Genomic DNA, 21,947 nt, shown 5'->3' with positions numbered 1-21,947 from the left:
AGACAAAATGCCGCGAGGCTCCCGCCCGCCGCGGAGTGAAGAAGAGGTGGAGTTACGAGGATTCTCAGACAGTTGAAGTGTCCAATGGAGTTAAGAGATTTACTCTCAAGCTATTTTCAACACTTTAGATTGGTTAATAATTTGTAAAAATAACAGAACCACGTGGGGACTGACCAATAGCATCAATTGGTGAAAAAATATGAAATTGACCAAATTTGGACATACAAGGTTTCCGCCCGACAACGACGATTTAAAATCTGAAGCTGGTAAGTCTAACTCTGAAAAATAACTCTGTATTTAGTTAAATATTTTTCAAGATCATGTCATATGACTTAATTTTGATTAGACTCTAAAATGCAACTGATCTTCTATTGTCTCTATTGTTATGTGGTGCAAACTAGCCCCATTCAGTCTCAGTCTCCCCATGCACACATTCACACCTCTCCAGCCTGGTTATGGCTCTAAATATGCATTTCTTTTGTCTGCATTATAGTTACTAACGACTGGTATTGCCTTAGTTTTTCATTTCATAACTCCTGACACAAATTAAGAAATAACTGTCGCTATAAGTTTCTCAGAATACAATAGTGGTCAAATACTGAAACTTGAGTCTTATATCTTTTTAATGATGTATAGTTTGTCAAGGTATAACATTGAATCTGATAGTAACTTTGAACTAAATAATAAAAAAAACGCTTCAGTGCACTGGCAACGGTTAACGGGTTAACATTGTAGCACAATAAACTTAAATTACTCCGTCATTTATGGTCATACAGAAAAAAGAAATATATAAAAAAATCTGTGATATTTCTACTTTTGTATGTGTCCACTTACAATCAAATCAAAACATTGTGCTTATGTAAAATAAAGAAAATAAACAGGGTGTGATTTCTGCCTCTCTGTCGCGGTGAACTTTTTTTTCTTGAGCACGTCTATAAACTGAAACAAAACTCAGCGAATACTTGTCACACATTTATGAGCCATATACCTTTATAAACATTTAAGTGTGTACTTTTAAATGATCGGATTCAAACTGAAAACAAATATTCTCTGTTTAAGGAATTTGTATAAAACCAACAAGATGTCCAGCCTCTCAAACGCTTTCTAATTACTTTTAATTTGAACACGCCCACACGCGCAAAAGAGATTGACATGCAAATCTCCACATGGAACGCGAAAGCGCTTGTTACCTCAAACACAAAGCACGAAAAAACTTCACAAGTCTGCTTTTCATCGAGTTTGAAAGGCGCACCTGAGCTTACATTGGATTTACCTCCGAAGAAGAAGAACGCGATTTGAAGACAAGAAAGATGTAAGGTAAGAAATCTTTTGGAAGATTACAGGCTGCTATTGTTATATTCACTCACTGAGTTTGACTTTTTTCACATTTATAATGACATGAATAGTTTTCATTATATTTTATATTGTTGGAAACATTTGTGTGTGTGTGTGTGTGTGTGTGTATTCTGTGAATTTTAAAAAGCGATTTTAACCAGAAAAATCTCAAATTTATTCCCAAAATCGTGCAGGCCTTTCTCTTGATATCAGTATGTTCATGTTCATGACTAAGGAAGGGCCGTAAAGGCCCGAAACGTCACACTTAAAATAAATTTGTGAATGGGAGCTCTCCGGTGTGCGGATCTTTACTTTGTAAAAGTGAAAATCAAACACCTTGGAAATGAAAGGTATGTACAATGTTTTTAGGAATGGCAGAAAGGTCTCTGTCTTTGGATCATTGTTTTCATAAGTGTTTTTTTGTCATTTGTTGTGTATCTTTGGATTATGTTGTGTTAAATAAATCCATACAATAAAAAAGCCATTCTTTTTTAAATCTCCTCATTCTTTGTGCAAGGTTGCTCAGAATGACAGGGCCTGATAGCTCCTAATAGGGCATTAGGGGTGGGTCTTTGTCTTTCTTAGGTGAGAAAAGCTTACATATTAATGACCTCCCGCATAAAGCTTTTTCACACAAAACACGTTGTACAAATTTTAAATCATTATATTGTCTTATCTGAATGAGCAGTCAGGGTGATTTTCACATAGTTTTGGAGCAAATATTCGAGGCTACGTCATACAATTTTCAAAAGTCTCGTGAAGAAATAATCAGTAGGGGTTCCATGGCCTTATTTCAGTGAGAATTTTTTTTGTATTTTCACAAACCACGCATAAATGTCATTATCTCAAAACTACAAACTTTTACATACATGCTGCTGATATATTATTGTAGCAGAGTTTGTGCTGAATACAGTGTAATTAGACTTTAGCCATGAAAATGTCACAAGTAACAGAAATAAGCACAAATGTCATAGCATGTCAAAACACCTCCAGGGCCAGAAAACAGCTCAGACCCCAGAGGGTTAACTTCCTTCAGCTCTTTTCATGTTTGGGGGGTCGGATTGTACAAATGATGAAATATTCGATATCCCAATTTTGCATATCGTCCAGACAATTTGGATATTATCGTCTAAACGATATATCGCCCACCTCTAATAGAGAGATTAAAAAATACTAAATTTCTCTCCAAAACGGTACCAATTTTAGTGTTTTGATAAATGAGAATCACTAATATTATCAGATTACCTCACCTAATGCACTGAAAAAGGCTAAGATAGTAGGCTAACACTAATTACACTGTAATTCCATGCTATTAAATATGTTACTATTAAAACGTAAATGCACATTGATCTAGAAGGGTGGCATCATCCCTTACATTTTACACGGCTACATTTACTCACATTGTAATGCTGATAATATAATTTGTAAGGAAAATTGTGCATTAAATAGGGAAATTATATCCGGGAAACTTTTACAAAAGAAACAAACACACACACACACACACAAATGCATGTCTCTTTGTAGTCTCGGCGAAGCTGTTTTATCAGCAGCATCCACACACAAAAAAACAAAAGTTGAACATGAAAAATGTTTTTGCGCAAGTGCCAAATGAAGACGGATTGTATGAAATTGATCAATCAAAAAACTTTGTTTATTAACGAGCTGTAGTCACGCACTGACAGAAATGCAGTTCAAGTTAACGCCATGGTTCATAAGGGGCACTGCATACTGAATCTGGCGGCATGATGAGCGCGAGACGCGGCAGTGCACAAATCGTGACAGGCGTCTCTCTATAATGTGATTGTGAAGTAAATGGGAGCGGGAATTCACCGCATTATGAACTCGTCACGCAATACCCCCAACCTCACACCAAATGTCAGGCCCTGTAGACAGGCCAGCCTATATAAATATCATATTAAGCAGAAATGTGAAATGTACCTTAGCATATTAGAGGAAGACGCTGATATCTGGATTGAATTGATGCTTGAAGAATGCACTTCCACAGCAGTCACGAGTAACAGCAGGAATAGGCGGTTAAAGTTTTCTATGCTTAATTTGATTTGATGACAGTCACGAGACCGATTACTCGATCCAATCACGTTGATGGATAAAAATAAAATTATAACAAGCATGTCACGAGTAACGACCACAAACAGAAGGAAAATAGCGGAGTAAAAGTACTGATACATCACTTAAAATGTACTCAAGTAAAAGTAAAATTACACAATTTTTAAACTACTCAAAAAAGCACAATTTCTGCAAAAAACGACTTAATTACAGTAACGTGAGTATTTGTAATTCGTTACTTCACACCCCTGCTTACCTGTTTGAGTCTTCACTAAACCTTACAGCTACATTTTTGGAGGCACTGTGACACAAATTATAGTTTCTGTAGAAATACCAGAGAAAATGCAGCCAACTCACCATCAATTGCTGGAGCCCAGTTCTTGTTGTTTTATGCGCCTTTAACAGTAGTGTTACATTGATATATAATGATAAATGAGATCATGCAGTACACCTACTGAAAAAATAGCAATATTTACACATGATTTGACAGTTTATTTTATTAAATATCAAACATCTAAAAGGTGTGCATCATGCCTGGCATGCACCTACATATACTTTTAAATGTTATGCTAGGTAGGAGAACTGCAGGTTATGAATTCATATTGCTTGCAAAGTGTGTGTAGTTTTCTCATTGTTAAGCTCTTTTTTGGTTTGTGTGTGCACGCGTGTGGTGGGGGGGGATTACACAGACTGACCCCGTCACGTCAGTCAAGTCCGAAGCAAGACACACGCAAGTGACGGAACCCAAAAGTGAGCTTGAACTGTTTTATCTTCTACTCATAATTATGAAACATTTATATTTCTTGGTCTCCCTTTACTGGTGCAACAAAAACACAAAGATATTCAGGCTCTTTAAAACAAAACTCCAAGCTTTTTTAGTTACTGTGCGTTTATACAAATAAAATGGTTAATCTATGAATGAGAAACTGTAATTTGCTGCTGTGGAATATGTTTTTTTAAAATAAATAAATAAAAGGTGTTTCACTGCCTTCTCATCAGGTCTGGAAGAGGTCTTAATTTATAACAGTGAAGTCACTGTATCTTTAGTCTCTGTTGATTCTGTTGCCTCATGATCATCAGAAGATCAGACTGTCATCTAATACCTAAAATAAAACACATATACAGTCACATATGCAGTATGAGATATTACGTCTGTCACATCTTTTCTTAAGAAAACTAACTAGATAATCTATATTAATTAATTCTCAAACATGATAAAAATAGCTTCTATCTGATGCTCAAAGTCACTTTACAAAATCAAAAGCACATGAAAGGTCACTTTCACATAACGGACAGCTGATACAGAACCAGCAGAAATTATCATTACACTCCACTACAAATGTAATATCAGTTAGTAACAAACAACCCAAATCTCAGATTATCACACACATCAGGCGTCTTTTAAACAGAAAAATCTGCACAGAAAACAAAGTGTTATAAAATGAATTTAAAAATAATTAAATACTTAAAAAATAAGATAAAAAAAAATCAAGATAAATAAAAATACGTAATTTTAAATTTCCTCTGCATGCTATAGCTATCTCACGCTTTGATGTTTGTCATAATAAACAGCTCAAACGTTTTTTTCTTTTTATATTTATATTTATATATATATATTTACACTGAACCAAAACAATATCAGAGTCATCTTTGATACTAGGGGCTGAGGTGAGTCAGACCCGTCATATTTTAAGTTTGCTTTTATGCGCCATTTGTGTCTTTACACAGCACTTTTGGCGCTTTTCCACTGCATGGTACGGCTCGGTACGGTTCGACTCGGCGCAGAACGGTTCGGCTCGCTTTGCTTTTCCACTGCGTGGTACGACTCGACTCGGTACGGCACGGTTCGGTTCGCTTTAGCTCGGTTGCTTTTCCACTGCAGTTAGTACCGCTTCAAAGTGGGTGGGACTGATCGTTATAGTTGCCGTCTTTACTGCAGACATCATCATATTAAATGCGAATTTTTCATTCCGTGTTTCCCCATCCGCTTCTCGGCAACCAACGAGAGGAAAGTACGCACCTCGTCCACTGAACACGATTCAGCCATTTCTTTTTTTGAAGTTTATACTCTTTTAAAACAAGTAAAACAAGTACTTTTAAAACAAGTGCTACAGCGTTGGCTGTTGTCTACTGGCTATTTAAATCTAGCGGGTTTAGTGTCTCGTGTCGTAAATACAATGATGCTGGTAGTGATGTTTCTGTCTGACCAATCAGTAATCTGCAGTGTTTTCACGTCACATTTTAGTATCGGTACGGTACGCTTGGAACCTCAACAGAGGTGGTACCATTTAAAGCGAGCCGAAGCGAGCCGTACCGTACCTTACCATGCAGTGGAAATGCGCCGTAAGTGAGCCGTACCGAACCGAGCCGTACCATACCATGCAGTGGAAAAGCGCCAAAGCGTGCCGTACCGAACCGAACCGAGCCGTACCGTACCATGCAGTGGAAAAGCGCCATTTGAGAAGACACAGAGCCGCTTTAGAGCAGCCTTAACTCGGCTGTGTAAAGATGCCTAGAGACAGTTAAAGGGGAAAATCTGAAAATAACATTAATATTATTTTCACAATCAGTCACAACAACATGAGCAGAATTAAACTCATATTGAACAGTTTAAAGTTCTTTTACTTTTATTTCAAATGAGTAAATCAGCCATTTGAAATTTAAATGAAAATGAAAATATGAAGAAAATTGTTAAATACTATTCTTACTCTAGTGTCTCCAGTTTATTATGTGGATCATCCTTCAGCTCCTTCAGAAGCTGCACTCCTGAGTCTCCTAGTTCATTCTTAGACATATCCAGATATCTCAGGTGTAAGGGGTTTGATCTCAGAGCTGAAGCCATAGCAGCACAACCTTCATCTGTGACACCACACTTACTCAACCTGTAGAGAACAATGACACACATTAAGCATATATCCAAAGATAAACATGACCACTTAAAAAATAAATAACATAATGCTGTTAATATGATATATAAACAAATACTAATTAGTTAATGTTGTTAAAATACATCAGTTAGGATTAGGGGAATGAAAATACAGTTTGTACAGTATAAAAATCATTATTTATATGGAAAGTCCTCATAAAACATGGAAACCTAACGTGTGTGTGTGCTTAATGTATTTTTAAACATTTTAAGGAATGTGTGTGTGTGTGTGTTAGGGCTGGGAGAAAAAAACGCACAGACGCACGCTAATTATGGTATTTGTACGATAATTTTGACCTCTGTACGATTTACAATCAATAATGAAAAAATAATGTATGATAATTTCAGAATTGTGACACTTCAAATGATGGTCGTTGTAATAACAGGAATTCTATATTCATTGATCTAGCAGTGGATTCTACGTCCACCGTGAGAAGATTGTGAACGTAGTGTTACGCATGTCTTCCATCTCACGTTATGTCTTCTCAGCCAATCATCGTGGAGAATGACTCTCTCATGAGCACAAGTTAATGTTCTTTTTGTGCATTGTATACAAAAGTTGTATATCATTAACATGTCATCTCTGTATGTTTTGCAAGAAGAAAAAAAAGAAAAAGAAAAGTTAATGCTCCTTCCGCTTAAGTCAGTTTTTTTTTCAAGCTGAGGTCAATATTTTAGCAAAAGTAATTTTCATGTCATGTCAAAAAGTTGTTGGTCAATAAATAGCTGTATTCTGTACATTTGACTTGTGTACAATAATTTTCTTCCAAATACTATAATTTTGAGCTTCTGGACTGAAAGCACTGAAAAGCCCTCACGCTACTCATATGCTGACAGAGAGAGATAAGAGAGTAGAGCTGCACGATTCATCTTTAAAATACTGTGATCTCCATTCAAACACCCACAAGATCTTATTCCATTTCGTCTGTCTATAAAACCTTTGACAAAATCATATTGCATATTTTAGCATATTTTAAATCTGTGTTGGCACTGACACTGACCCAGAGAGAGTTGTCATGAAACAGCTTAACAAAAGGTCTTTTAAAAGGTCTTTTAAACCTCACAATTGTTTAATTATTTCTGTGATACAATAGTTCAAATTATCATAGAAGTACTGGGATAAAAGTTTAAAGTTCAAATATAAACACTGATGTGTATGGTAGCGATCAAAATAGAGTAAATCAGCTTTTGATAGAAACTTGGTGCTTAAACTAACGCATGTATCGATTACATTGTTTCGCCACTAGGTGGCAACAAGTGACTTAAAACATTTATTTGCTATTGATTTATTCATTCAAGAGAATGTAGTATTGTATGATGCTTATGAAATAAAACTCAGAAAGATGTGATAAATTGTTTTTGTAAATATAACTCATCTTATACATAATATACGGTCTGCATAAGTGTATGATTTAACTTTTCCTCATAGTCGAGTGTTAAAAACAAATCACAATACATTGCAATATCGAATCGCAATATTGTAGAATCACAATTCTTAAAAATCGCAATACATATCGTATCGGCACTCAAGTATCGGGAGATAGGTGCATCGTCCCAGCCCTAGTGTGTGAGTGAGTGAGTGAATGAGTGAGTGTGTGTGTGTGTGTGTGTGTGTGTGTGTTTGTGAGCTTAATGTATTTGTAAACATTATAAGGAACTCTTAATATTAATGTAATTAATGTCCAATAAAGGTACTTAATTTATTAAGGTACTTGTATTAAAGCACTTAATGAAATTTTCAGATTTTCTGTGACCTAATCTAAAGTGATAAATATTTATGGTTAATACGTTGTTAACAAAGCATTATCTAACTTTTTACACAATAGCTAATTAAACGATAACACTTTGTTAATTACAGTGACAGTGAACGAACACCTCACTATTTGTATATAGTCTCTTAATATATTAACTACAGTTTATATACTATTATATACTATTCATTAACTATAAACTAATAGTTTGAAAATGAGTTATAAGCGCTGTGTTACTGTATACTTATGATAAACTGGTCCCCATTAAGTGTAATTGTTCCTTTTCGTATGTGATGGAGTGATTCTTCTTTTTCAAGAATAACACAAAATAAACAAAGTAAAGATGAATTTGACTGATAGCATTATTATTCTTTTTTTCAAGATTTCCATAGATATGGTGATATATTGTTATTGTGTGTTATTTTGGCCATGATAATCATGTAGTGATAAATCTGATATGGTGACAGTCCTGGTTCAGGTGAAACACATCCCTTTCCTCTTGTCAGCTGCAGACACACATTTTGAGGAAATGTTCACACTTTTACAAGGGTCTGTTTGCACAAGCATTACAAGACAAGTTGATTTACAGCAAACATTTTTAATTTAAAAAAACCTCTTCACTGTATCCTGCATCTGTTGTCTGGTTTGTAGTTCGTTCGGTTTATTTAACTGTTAGTTTTACTTTCTTTTGGGGATAATAATATGTGAAGTTGTAAATATTCCTCTTCAGGGAGACTCCTCACCTCTGCCTTCTACCGCCGGCAGGATCTGACAGTTCAAGCAGGAATCTGTCACTGAACCACCGGATGGGGCTTACACCAAAGATATATTGTATGCACTATCTACTGTACATATTAATCCTTATTCAGTATTTATAGTAAAGATGATCTTACCACAGTTCCTCCAGCTTACAGTGAGGATTCGCGAGTACAGCAGAGAACAGCTTCACTCCTGAGTCTCCTAGTTTATTCACAGACAATTTCAGTTGTCTCAGGTGTGAGGGGTTTGATCTCAGAGCTGAAGCCAGAGCAGCACAACCTACATCTGTGACACCACAATCATACAACCTGTAGAGAACAATGACACACATTAAGCCTTTATCCAGATATAAACATAACACTTAAAAAATAAAAAATAGGATTAGGGGATTAAATGTACAGTTTGTACAGTATAAAAATCATTATTTCTATGGTAAGTCCCCATAAAACATGGAAACCCAACGTGTCTGTTTGTGTGTGTGTGTGTGTGTGTGTGTGTGTGTGTGTGTGTGTGTGTGTGTGTGTGTGTGCTTAATGTATTTGTAAACATTTTAAGGAATGTGTGTGTGTAAGAGTTTGGAGAAAAAAAACAACACTTTTTTTGCTTATAGACGAGGTTGACAGAAGCCACTTTTGTTCCAACAGAGGATCTCAAAAAATAAAACTGTTTGCACACTTGAATCCTTTAAGCAAATTTAAGGCGAGACACGGCAGGCAAAAACATAGTTTTTTTTTTACTGGTCAATTTTGAGATTTGGGGATATTTGTCTACAATAACATTTTATATTTTATAAAATATGCTTGGGAGGAAACCAAGCTTTCGGATATTTGCCTACAATAACATACAATAACAATAACATGTCTTCTTTCAGACTTGTGTTGAAAAAAAGTCCGAAATACACATTTAGGTCTTTATTTTATTACACTTTGTCTGTTTGCGTCTGTAGATTTCTCATAAATTCAACAAAAGTTCGCGTTCTTAATCAACGTGCTGCTCCGCGATCTCTGCCGTCAGCCTGTCATCAGAAGCACCGTTAGGAAGCTCTCTCTCTTGTGTACAATCCTGTCGGATCCAAATATGGTCATTTCCTTTTTATCAGCAACCAATCGTGAAAGTAAAAGGGCTGAATGTGCAATCTCATTGGCTGAGGAAAAATCTTTAAAGCCCGTTTTCTCAAAATGACCTTTCTCTCATACTCCAAGTACGAAATCTCCACTTCAGTAGCACCTATATACACCAAACTTTCCAGACTTGTACCTAGTTATATTTTGAAGACATTTACAGAGGGATTTGTAAATATATTATTCCTAGCCTGATTTATATAACATTTTATTCCAAAAAACATGGCGAAAATCATTTCAGTATTTTCTGATTTACAGGATAACAAAAGTAGATATCCATAAATCCCTCTGTAATTTTTTTCCCATCTAATATGTGAACACAATGAAAAAATTATTTTTAACCTGGCTTTATCCAATACTCAGATATCGTTTTTTTAAATATATGCAAATTAGTGCATATTTGATTAGATATTGCCTGATTTGCATATTTAAACATTAAATTACAGAAAACTTGTAATACTTTTTTTTCTCATCTTAATGTAGGTAATCAACTGGGAAAGTTTCATGGTGATATCTGCTAGTTAAAATTTTTACCCTATTCACCTGTAGTGTCTCGCCTTAATAACCAAGCTTTCGGTCAAACGACCATCCTCAGGGCATACAAGAGGGTTCCAACAGAGGATGAAATGTGTCTGTGATGAGGTTCAATTCGGGAATAATAAGGAAGGAAGAAGACAGGGGTCGGCTTGAGCTGGGACGCTCGCTTTATTCACGTTTCTCACAAACAAAACAAAAAGGTGCGCACAAAGCGCGTTCATCGTGCACAAGCACAGCCACAAAACACAATAACTCAGAATATTCTCTCAATGACTTTTGTCAGCTTCTCAGCAGCACACACGAGGTCCCAGCTCGTCTCTCTCTCTCCCACTCTGGCTTATATCCGGTCTCTCCACGGCAGTTTCTGAAATCAGACACAGGTGTTCATCATCTGCACTTGACCTACTTACGCTCCGCTCTGTTCCATCCTCTCTCTCCCGCTACAGACTCCGCAAAACCACGCCCCCCTCGCCACATACACCCACCACCTACAGCCATCCGGTCTGCAGCCTCCCGCCCCCCTCCTGGAGAGGAAATCGGCTACAGCCATCTGTACACCCGGCCTGTGGATCACCTGAAATTTAAAGGGTTGTAAAGCTAGATACCAACGGGTGATCCGCGCGTTGGTATCTTTCATGCGGTGGAGCAACTGCAGGGGGGCGTGGTCCGAACAGAGGGTGAACTCCCACCCCAGGAGGTAATAGCGGAGGGTGAGAATGGCCCATCTGATGGCCAAACACTCTTTCTCTATGGTGCTGTACATCGTCTCTCTCTTAGAGAGCTTGTGACTGATGTACAGCACCGGCCGCTCTTCACCCTCCACCTCCTGGGACAGGACGGCGCCCAACCCCCTGTCCGACGCGTCTGTCTGTAGAATAAAGGGGAGAGAAAAGTCAGGAGCATGTAAGAGCGGACCGCCACACAGAGCAGCCTTTATCTGGGTGAAAGCCTGCTGATACTGCTCCATCCACTGAACCATATCTGGTGCCTCCTTTTTAGTTAAATCAGTCAGCGGGCTGACGGTGTCCGAAAAATTAGGTACAAACCTTCTGTAATAACCCGCCAGCCCCAGGAACTGTCTAACCTCCTTTTTGGTCTTGGGTCTTGGACAAGTCACAACTGCTGCCGTCTTGTCAATTTGTTGGCGCTCCTGTCCATGACCCAAGTGAAAGCCCAGATATCTTACTTCCACCCGCCCAATTGCACACTTCTTCGGATTTGCCGTGAGCCCAGCCCTTCTCAGCGTCTTCAGTACAGCGCGCAACTGCTGCATATGTCGCTGCCAATCACCACTATAAATGATGATATCATCTAGGTATGCAGCGGCATATGCAGCATGCGGCCGGAGAATTCTGTCCATCAGACGCTGAAAGGTTGCTGGAGCCCCGAACAACCCGAACGGAAGAGTAATAAATTGGTGTAATCTGAACGGCGTTGTGAAAGCTGTTTTTTCTTTGGTCATGGGAGACAAGGGGATCTGCCAATAACCCTTGGTTAAGTCCAGTGTCGAATAAAAACGAGCAGTACCTAGTCGATCAAGCAATTCGTCAACCTTAGGCATTGGATATGCGTCGAATTTCGACACAGCATTCACCTTTCTGTAATCCACACAGAACCGTATTGAGCCGTCCGTTTTAGGAACTAAAACTATCGGGCTTGCCCAGTCACTGTTGTATTCTTCTATCACTCCCATTTCTAGCATTGCTTCTAATTCACTTTGAACCACTTTTTTCTTGTGTTCTGGTAATCTATACGGCTGGCTGCGAACAACCACGCCCGGCTCGGTCTCAACATGGTGCTGAATGAGATTCGTTTCGACCAGGCAGGGGTGAAAACACATCAGCAAAATCTGCTTGCATTGATTTTATATCAATGAGCTGCGAGGATGAGATTTGGTCTCCTCCAGGGGCCAGAGCGAGAGATTGAGACTTTGAATTCACTTCTGGACCGAGATCCTCCTCCCCACTCACTACCGTCGCCAGCATCACTGATTCTGCCTCAGACCATTTTTTTAGCAGGTTGAGGTGGTATATTTGATGTGCTCCTCCCCTATCCGTTCGAGCTACCTCATAGTTGAGATCACCAACTCGCCGTGTCAAGTCAAGTCAAGTCAAGTATATTTGTATAGCGCTTTTCACAATACAGATTGTATCAAAGCAGCTTCACAGTATTAAATTAAAATAATACAACAAGGTTTGTTTCTAGTGGAATTTATTGATTGATAAAATCAAATTAAATATCCCCAGAATATCCCCAACTGAGCAAGCCAAAGGCAACAGTGGCAAGGAACCGAAAAACTCCATCAAGTGACCTAATGGTGTCCTAAAACTCCATTAGGTGACCCAATGGAGAAAAAAAAAACCTTGGGAGAACCCAGGCTCAGTCGGGGGCCAGTTCTCCTCTGGCGTTTATTAACTAGAGGCCGGATTGTAATTTGAACTGTAAGATTACAAATATTATATGAATGCCTGGCTGAAGAGATGCGACTTTAATCTAGTTTTAAACTGGGATAGCGAGTCTGAGCAACGAACACTATCAGGAAGGCTATTCCAGAGTTTTGGAGCTAAATGTGAAAATGCTCTCCCTCCTTTGGTGGTTCTGGATATCCTAGGTATGATCAAAAGCCTTGAATTAAGTGATCTTAAAGAGCGCGATGGATTATAGGGCGATAGAAGATCTGTTAAATAGACTGGAGCTAAGCCGTTTAGGGCTTTATAAGTCAGTAGCAATACCTTGTAATTAATACGGATCTTTATAGGTAACCAATGCAGTGATGATAAAATCGGTGTTATATGATCATATTTTCTTGATCTAGTAAGAACTCTAGCGGCGGCATTTTGGACTAACTGTAGCTTGTTTATTGAGGATGCAGGACAACCGGCTAATAAAGCATTACAGTAATCTAGTCTCGAGGTCATGAATGCATGAACTAACTTTTCTGCATCAGAAACTTATAGCATATTACGTAGCTTAGCAATGTTTCTAAGGTGGAAAAAGGCAGTTTTTGTAACATATGAAATATGATTTTCGAAAGACAGGTTGCAATCGAGTATAACACCCAGGTCTTTTACTGTAGAGGATAAAGTAACAGGACATCCTACGATGTTAAAGTTGTATTGCGAGAGGTTTTGTGGGCGGTTTTTTGAACCGGTGATTAGTACCTCGGTCTTGTCTGGATTTAATAAAAGAAAATTACGCGTCATCCAATCTTTTATATCTTTAACACACTCTGTCAATTTGGATAATTTAGCGTTTTCATCTGGCCGTGATGAAATATATATATTTTAGTGTCATCAGCATAACAATGGAAACTAATTCCATGTTTCCTTATAATATTTCCAAGTGGCAGCATATATATTGAGAATAACAGAGGGCCTAACACAGATCCCTGCGGCACTCCATAGTTTACTGGAGTTATGATCGATTTTTCTCCATTTAACCCTCTGGGGTCTGAGCTGTTTTCTGGGCCCTGGAGGTGTTCTGACATGCTCTGACATTTGTGCTTATTTCTGTTACTTGTGACATTTTCATGGCTAAAGTCTAATTACACTGTATTCAGCACAAACTCTGCTACAATAATATATCAACAGCATGTGTGTAAAAGTTTGTAGTTTTGAGATAATGACATTTATGCGTGGTTTGTGAAAATACAAAAAAAAATTCTCACTGAAATAAGGCCATGAAACCCATACTGATTATTTCTTCACAAGACTTTTGAAAATTGTATGACGTAGCCTAGAATATTTGCTCTAAAACTATGTGAAAATCACCCTGACTGCTCATTCAGAGAAGACAATATATTGATTTAAAAATTTTACGACGTGTTTTGTGTGAAAAAGCAATATGCGAAGGGGCGGATCATCTCATTAATATGTAAGGATTTTTACACCTGAGAAAGACAAAGACACTCCCTAATGGCCCTATTAGGAGCTTATCAGGGCCCATCATTCTGACCAACCTTGCACAAAGAATGAGGAGATTAAAAAAAGAATGGCTTTTAAAATTGTTTGGATTTATTTACAACATAATCCAAAGATACACAACAAAAAAAAAAAAAAAACACTTATTGATAACAATGATCCAAAGAAAGAGACCTTTGTGCCATTCCTAAAAACATTGTACATACCTTTCATTTCCAAGGTGTTTGATTTTCACTTTACCATGTTCATGTACAGAGACATGTACTGTGAATGTTGAAGTCAGCAGGACTCAGTGGCATCTGGGCCCTGAGAAAAAAAAAAAAAAAAAAAAAAAAAAAGTGAACATACTGATATCAAGAGAAAGGCCTGCACGATTTGGGGAATACATTTGAGATTTTTCTGGTTAAAATTGCTTTTTAAAATTCACAGAATACACACACTCACACAAATGTTTCCAACAATATATTATATAATGAACACAAGGTTTGTTGTGCCTTGTAGGTATAGGCTATGCGCAGTGCTGCATAAAATAATAACAATATAGCAGCCTATATACATTTTCAAAAAGATTTCAGTAACAACTAAGCTAGAGAAAAATATATTGATTATCATGTTACTTCAAATGTTTCCATTCGTTATGATGATATGAAATGAGATAATAGTAAAACATGAAGCCGTTTGGAGCGTTTTGCTTTTCCAAAATATGATGCATTCAAACGCGATCGCGATAAAAAATATGATACATTCAAACGCGATCGTGCTCAAATATAAAACATTATGGTTAGGCCTACCATATACATATCTACGTTTGAGCAGATATCCACAAACACAGTAACAGTAAACACGGGTCTAAATATTATAATATTCACCATATATCTAGCAACAGTTCAACTGCAATGTGAAATTTATGCAACAATAACAAACTAATATGTAAGAATTTCTTACCTTATCTTTCTTGTCTTGAAATCGCGTTCTTCTTCTGGGGTAAAGCCAATGTAACTCACGTCTTTCAAACTCGACGAAAAGCAGAGACTGATGAAGTGTTTTGTTTTTGAGGTAATGAGCGCGTTCGCGTTCCATGTGGAGATTTGCATGTGAATATCTTTTGCGCGAGTGGGCGTGGTCAAATTAAAAGTAATTAGGAAGCGTTTGAGAAGCTGGACATCTTGTTGGTTTTATACAAATTACTTAAACAGAGAATATTTATTTTCAGTTTGAATCCGATCATTTAAAAGTACACACTTAAATGTTTATAAAGGTATATGGCTCATAAATGTGTGACAAGTATTCGCTGAGTTTTGTTTCAGTTTATAGACATGCTCAAGAAAAAAAAGTTCACCGCGACGGAGAGGCAGAACGCACAGCCTGTTTATTTTCTTTATTTTTCAAAAGCACAATGTTTTGATTTGATTGTAAGTGGACACATACAAAAGTAGAAATATCACAGATTCTTTTTTTATATTTATTTTTTCTGTATGACCATAAATGACGGAGTAATTTAAGTTTAAAGTGCTACAATGTAAAAAAAGTCCAGCAAAACGCGGGGGCGCGTTTGCCGACCTCAGAGGGTTAAATAGACAAAATGGTAGCGGTCAGATAAGTATGATCTGAACCAGCTTAATCCTTGTCCTTGAACACCAGTATAATTTTGTAGTCGATCTAAGAGTATTGTGTGATCTATAGTATCAAACGCAGCACTAAGATCAAGTAAAACTAGTATTGAGATACAGCCTTGGTCAGAAGCTAAAAGTAAATCATTTGTGATTTTAACGAGCGCAGTTTCAGTGCTATGGTGCGGCCTGAAACCAGACTGAAACTTTTCATAGATATCATTTTCTTGCAAGAAAGAACACAATTGAGCGGACACCACTTTTTCTAATATTTTAGACATAAATGGAAGATTTGAAATGGGTCTATAATTTGCTAGGTTATTATGATCTAATTGTGGTTTCTTAATGAGAGGTTTTATAACTGCCAGTTTAAATGTTCTTGGAACATGACCTAAAGATAAAGACGAGTTAATAATATTGAGGAGAGGCTCTTCCACTACAGGTAACACTTCTTTCAGTAGCTTAGTTGGTATAGGATCTAATAAACATGTTGTTGTTTTAGATGAAGTGATAAGTTTATTTAACTCTTTTTGTTCTATAGTTGTAAAGCACTGTAATTGTTCTTGCGGGGTGATAATTGAGGCTGAATTAATTGAGGCTGAGATAATTGAGGCCGTGTGACCTCGAAGGGTCCTTGCCACTTCGCGCGTAATTTTGAACTAGAAGTAGGGAGTAATACAAGCACTTTATCTCCCGGTGTAAATTGACGCAGTCTAGACCCCCTGTTGTACAACCGACTCTGTCTGTCCTGTGCCTGTAACAAATTCTCCATTGATAGCCGCCCCAAAGTGTGGAGTTTTGTCCTCAGGTCATTTTTGCTATTAGAAGGTCCGTCCTCCCAAGTCTCTCTAAGGACGTCCAACACCCCACGGGGCTGACGTCCATAGAGAAGCTCGAAGGGGGAAAACCCCGTGGAGGCTTGCGGGACCTCCCGTACAGCGAACAAGAGGGGTTCTAACCACTTATCCCAATTTTTGGCTTCTTTGTGTACGAACTTAAGAATCATGGATTTTGACGTGCGGTTAAACCGTTCAACCAACCCGTCCGTTTGAGGGTGATAGACACTGGTTCGAATCGATTTAATGCCCAATAATTCGTAAAGCTCGTGAATCGTACGTGACATAAACCCCGTGCCCTGATCGGTGAGAATTTCTTTAGTTGAAATAGTGCACTCGCCACGCTCTTAGCGGAAATACTGCGGAGCGGCACTGCTTCAGGATACCGCGTTGCATAGTCCACCAGGACCAATGCAAAGCGGTGTCCCCGCGCTGACCGTTCTAATGGCCCGATGAGGTCCATACCAATTCGTTCGAAGGGGACCTGCATTAATGGTAGGGGGCACAATGGTGCTTTTGGGGTGGCCGGGGGATTCACCAACTGACATTCACGACAAGACGCGCACCACCTGCGCACATTCTCGTGAATGCCCGGCCAAAAGAACCAGGCCATGAGACGGTTTAGTGTAGCCGTTTGTCCTAAATGCCCGGCCATTGGATTACAATGAGCCGCCTGGAAAAGCATTTCCCGACGGCTTTTAGGTATCAATAACTGAGTTGTATCTTGTTTTGTCTGGGCGTCTTGGGTCACCTGATACAACTTATCTTTTAAAATTGAAAAATAAGGGTAGGAGAGCGGTTGATCAGGATGAAGAAGCTGGCCGTCGATAGAATGAACCTGATCAAATGCATTTTTCAGCGTTTCATCCTGGGACTGTTCCAGGGGAAAATCATCATGCTCAGTGAGGATGGTTCACTCCAGAGCACTCTGTTCCCCAGAAACAGGCTCCAGAGGTTCCGGCTCAGCCTCTCCCAACTGTGCGACCGCTATTCTACTCTCATCTCTTTTCCCCCAAGAAATACCCCAATAATTTATTAAATGAAGGCCAATTAGTACCCAAAATTATCGGATGCCGGAGGTGCGGGTTAAATGCCACCTCTATTCTATGCTTTTCTCCCCTAAATTGAATATCCACAGGCAAAATAGGATACTTCACCACTTCCCCGTGCACACACCGAACCCTAACCATGCGGCTATTACAGGGTGTCTACAGATATGAACAAGTTAAATTTAAGACTTTTTAAGACCTTTTTAATGCCACTTTGAATGAAATTTAAGACCAAACCTGTGATGTAAATACACATTATATTACATGCGTATATATTAGGGGTGTAACGGTTCACAAAATTCACGGTTCAGTTCGATACGATACACTTGTGTCACGGTTCGGTTCGGTACGTTTTTGATGCAGCATAAAGAAATAAATGCCAGAGAAATTTCCTTGATTTAATTTTTTTATTCTTTTTTATATTAAAACTAACATCATAAAGTATGATCTTTTTTTTTTACTTTGAGCAATTCTAGAGCTATAATTGACTCTTCTTAGGAGCATATATAAAACAAAACAGCTCCTTGGAAAAAATGAAATGTCATATTGTAGTAGTTATAAACAAAGGTTTATTTTAGTTCTGATTAACATTTGAGGGCAGCAATTGTATTCATAATGTCAAAATAAAATCGACGTGTTACTTGAAGGCATTATAGCCAACTATTCCTGCCAAACTTGTTACTACAGTAAATCCATGGTGAATGTTGCTGATCTGTGGACACTGGATAGTTAATTCATGGCACAGTGTTTCTTCCAGGTTTCCACGTCAGCGCTGTTTGATCCGTTAATAACGGAGAAATATGAATGCTTCTCACTAGATCTCGTAGCGATGATATTACTTCTGTCAGTTCTGTGGCGAATTAAAATGCTTTCTTTACTGCATCTCTTATTAGCGCTGTGTAGTAACAGTGTCGCATGATCACGATCGGCTCGCGCTGAACTGGTCCAAACTGATAAACGGTCCTTCAACCACACAATAACGAGCAGTTTCGTTCCGCTTGCATTTTACGTTTGCCATTTGATGTTGGGCAATGTTGTGGTCGCGCCGGCGTCTCTTACATTATGAGCGCGCTTGCCACGCGCAACGCGCCTACATTTGAAATAACGAAACAGCGTTACCAGAAAAAGCCTACATTATCATTATCAATAGCTGTTTATGTAATAAAATCTGAATCATTCTCGTGATTCAATGCTTGGTTATTTGACGGACATTAGGTCCGTCAGACTGGAGAAATTTTAGCGGTAACGTGACCAGAAATATTTAAGACCTATCGAATCTGAATTTAAGACATTTTAATACTTTTTAAGGCCTTTTATTAGGAAAACTTTATTTAAGACATTTTAAGACTTTTTAAGGACCCGCGGCCACCCTGTATTATCCAATGCCCTAATCTGAATCAGGCTTTGATGTATGGAGGATTAGTTACATCCTGAATCCACCAAAGCCTGATATGTACCCCCCTTGATACTCACTGGTATTTGGTATAGGCCAGCTTGATCGAGGGCAGCCTGTGGCGTGTCGGGGACCCGGATCAATGTCCCCAACTCCATCACCGGACACCGGTCAATGAAATGTCCTGGGTCCCCGCAGCGCCAGCAGGCTGGCCCAGTCTTTACCGCCGCCCTGGCGGCTGGAAGCGGGTCAAGTGATTGGCGTGGAGAGAGCGGCATTGGACTTTGCGGTGTGAAAAATCCAGTGGTCGAGCTTCCTCCCCTGGGAGGAGCCCTGGGCGCAGCTGTTGGCTCTGCCGAATAGCCCGTTCTCCATCTCGGCGCTGGCTTCGGCGGGAGCCCTCCGCGTGACCTGGGGAGTGGGACAGGTTTGGAGAGAGAGTGAGAAGAAGGGGAGAGAGAGAGATGCAGATGGTAGGGGTTCGCCGACCCCTCGGCACGCCACCATCTGGTCCTCCGCCAGCTGGATGGCCTGGTTCAGCGACGTCGGGCGGTGGCACTGGACCCACTGTGCAGTCTTCCTAGGCAGTCTGGCCACGAACTGCTCCAGTACCACACGATCGATCACATCCTCGACGTCTCTTCTGTCGGCCATCAACCATTTGCGGAAGGAGTCCCGGAGCTGCTGTGCTATCACAAAGGGTCGTTCGGACTCTTCCAGGGTTAGGGTCCTGAACCGCTGTCGATGTTGCTCCAGGGTCCGACCGACCCGCTGGAGGATGGCACGCATGAGGTCCCGGTAGACCAGGAGATTCTGGACTGGCAGTTGGTGTGCGGCTATCTGCGCGTCCCCAGACAGCAGAGGGATAAGCCGCATTGGCCAGTCCTCAGTGGGCCATCCCCGATCCTCTGCCGATTTCTCAAATAAGTCCAGAAATGCCTCCGGGTCATCCTAGGGTCCCATCTTGTTGAGAGGCAGAGGGGATGGACTGTCTTTAGATGAGGGGATGGCCCGAACCTCCCAGTTTACCCAGCTCCGGAACAGCTCGTGGTCTTCATGCTGGGATCGGAGGAGCGCCTCGAACCGTTTGTCTTGCTCCTCCTTGATCGCCAGCAGGTGTTGGTGTTGCTCTTGGTGAAGACCGGTGAGCGACTGGATGATGTCCGCAAATGGCGTACTTGGCGGGGACTGCATGGCGGCGGCGATCTTCTTCCTTCCCGGGTTTCGGCACCAGTGTGATGAGGTTCAATTCAGGAATAATAAGGAAGGAAGAAGACAGGGGTCGGCTTGAGCTGGGACGCTCGCTTTATTCACGTTTCTCACAAACAAAACAAAAAGGTGCGCACAAAGCGCGTTCACCGTGCACAAGCCACAAAACACAATAACTCAGAATATTCTCTTGATGACTTTTGTCAGCTTCTCAGCAGCACACACGAGGTCCCAGCTCGTCTCTCTCTCCTCTCTCCCACTCCGGCTTATATCCGGTCTTACGCTCCGCTCTGTTCCGTCCTCTCTCTCCCGCTACAGACTCCGCAAAACCACGCCCCCCTCGTCACAGTGTCGTTCTCTATGAGTGTCGAAATATCCATATCAAGTGGACGCTTGGAAGCGAAGAGAGACTGAATGCACTGAAAAGTCCTTGTGCTACTCATATGCTGAGAGAGAGACAAGACAGTAGAGCTGCATGATTCATATTTAAAATACTGTGATCTCCATTCAAACACCCACACAATCTTCTTCCAATTTGTCTATCAATTAAACCTTTGACAAAATCATATCACAACATTTTAAATCTGTGTTGCCGCTGCCACTGACCCAGAGAGAGTTGTCATGAAACAGCTTCACAAAAGTTCTTTTCAACCTCATAATAGTATCATTTCTGTGATGCAATATTTCAAATTATCATAGAAGCAGGGCCGTCACCAGAACAAACCAAATGGGGGGGCATTTAATTTTCATAGGGGGGCACACTTTTTTTAATGATCTGAGACAGACCAAAACAACAACCCATATTAGGCTATAACTAAAATAGACCACAATAGTCTTGTTTTGTTCAATTATTCAAATAAAATACTTCACCGTATGATCTCAACGTCTCTGTTTATTTTCTCTTAACATTTTCACATTTAGCTAGTAGCCTATATTTTTTGTTAATCTGCATTGTTCGTCACATACACAATACAGTGCCATTTAGTGGCTTTCTTGAGTAACAGGCACAATCAACGTAACGTATATCATTACAAGTCCAACCTAAAACTACACCAAAACCAATTTGATTTATGACTCTACACTTCATAAACATGAGTCACAAAAGCTCCTGGTTTCTACCAACAACACAACAATAATAAAAGCAATGCATACCATACTGCAATAAAAAAATATTTCCAAGATCATCAATGGCCTGCAGCTTTGGCCCAGTCACAGCAACGGCGATCACGTCACTAGTAGTAGGCCCATTCATAATTACACCCGCTGCTCTGTCTACGCTGTGAACTTGTGTCTCATTAGACAAATTATCCATTCCTACCATCTCATTAGCTCCAGAGTCGGCTCCACACACGTTGTTGTTGGTCAAAGTCGTCTTTGTCAACGACGAATCTTTAAACCACTTTCTTATATCCATATCTTTGCTGTACAAAACCA

At 39.5% G+C, this 21,947-nt stretch overlaps 1 protein-coding gene across 1 annotated transcript in view; it reads right to left on the bottom strand.

The window, feature by feature from the left end:
- Positions 1-3,876: 3,876 nt before the first annotated feature.
- LOC311289271 (NLR family CARD domain-containing protein 3-like) overlaps positions 3,877-21,947 on the bottom strand; it is a 72,467-nt gene continuing 54,396 nt past the window's right edge. The window contains exons 8-10 of the mRNA XM_084407110.1: positions 8,973-9,146; positions 6,111-6,284; positions 3,877-4,505 (exon numbers count right to left, since the gene is read on the bottom strand). Of these exons, the coding sequence (XP_084263236.1) occupies positions 4,499-4,505; positions 6,111-6,284; positions 8,973-9,146 (355 nt within the window). The 3' untranslated portion in view covers positions 3,877-4,498. The remainder of the gene's footprint in view (positions 4,506-6,110; positions 6,285-8,972; positions 9,147-21,947) is intronic.

Source organism: Rutilus rutilus (assembly GCF_951802725.1).
Source record: "Rutilus rutilus genome assembly, chromosome: 4".
Classification (NCBI taxonomy): Eukaryota; Metazoa; Chordata; class Actinopteri; order Cypriniformes; family Leuciscidae; genus Rutilus; species Rutilus rutilus.
The sequence above is the reverse complement of the archived record's forward strand: the minus strand, read 5'-3'. Positions and strand labels throughout refer to the sequence as shown.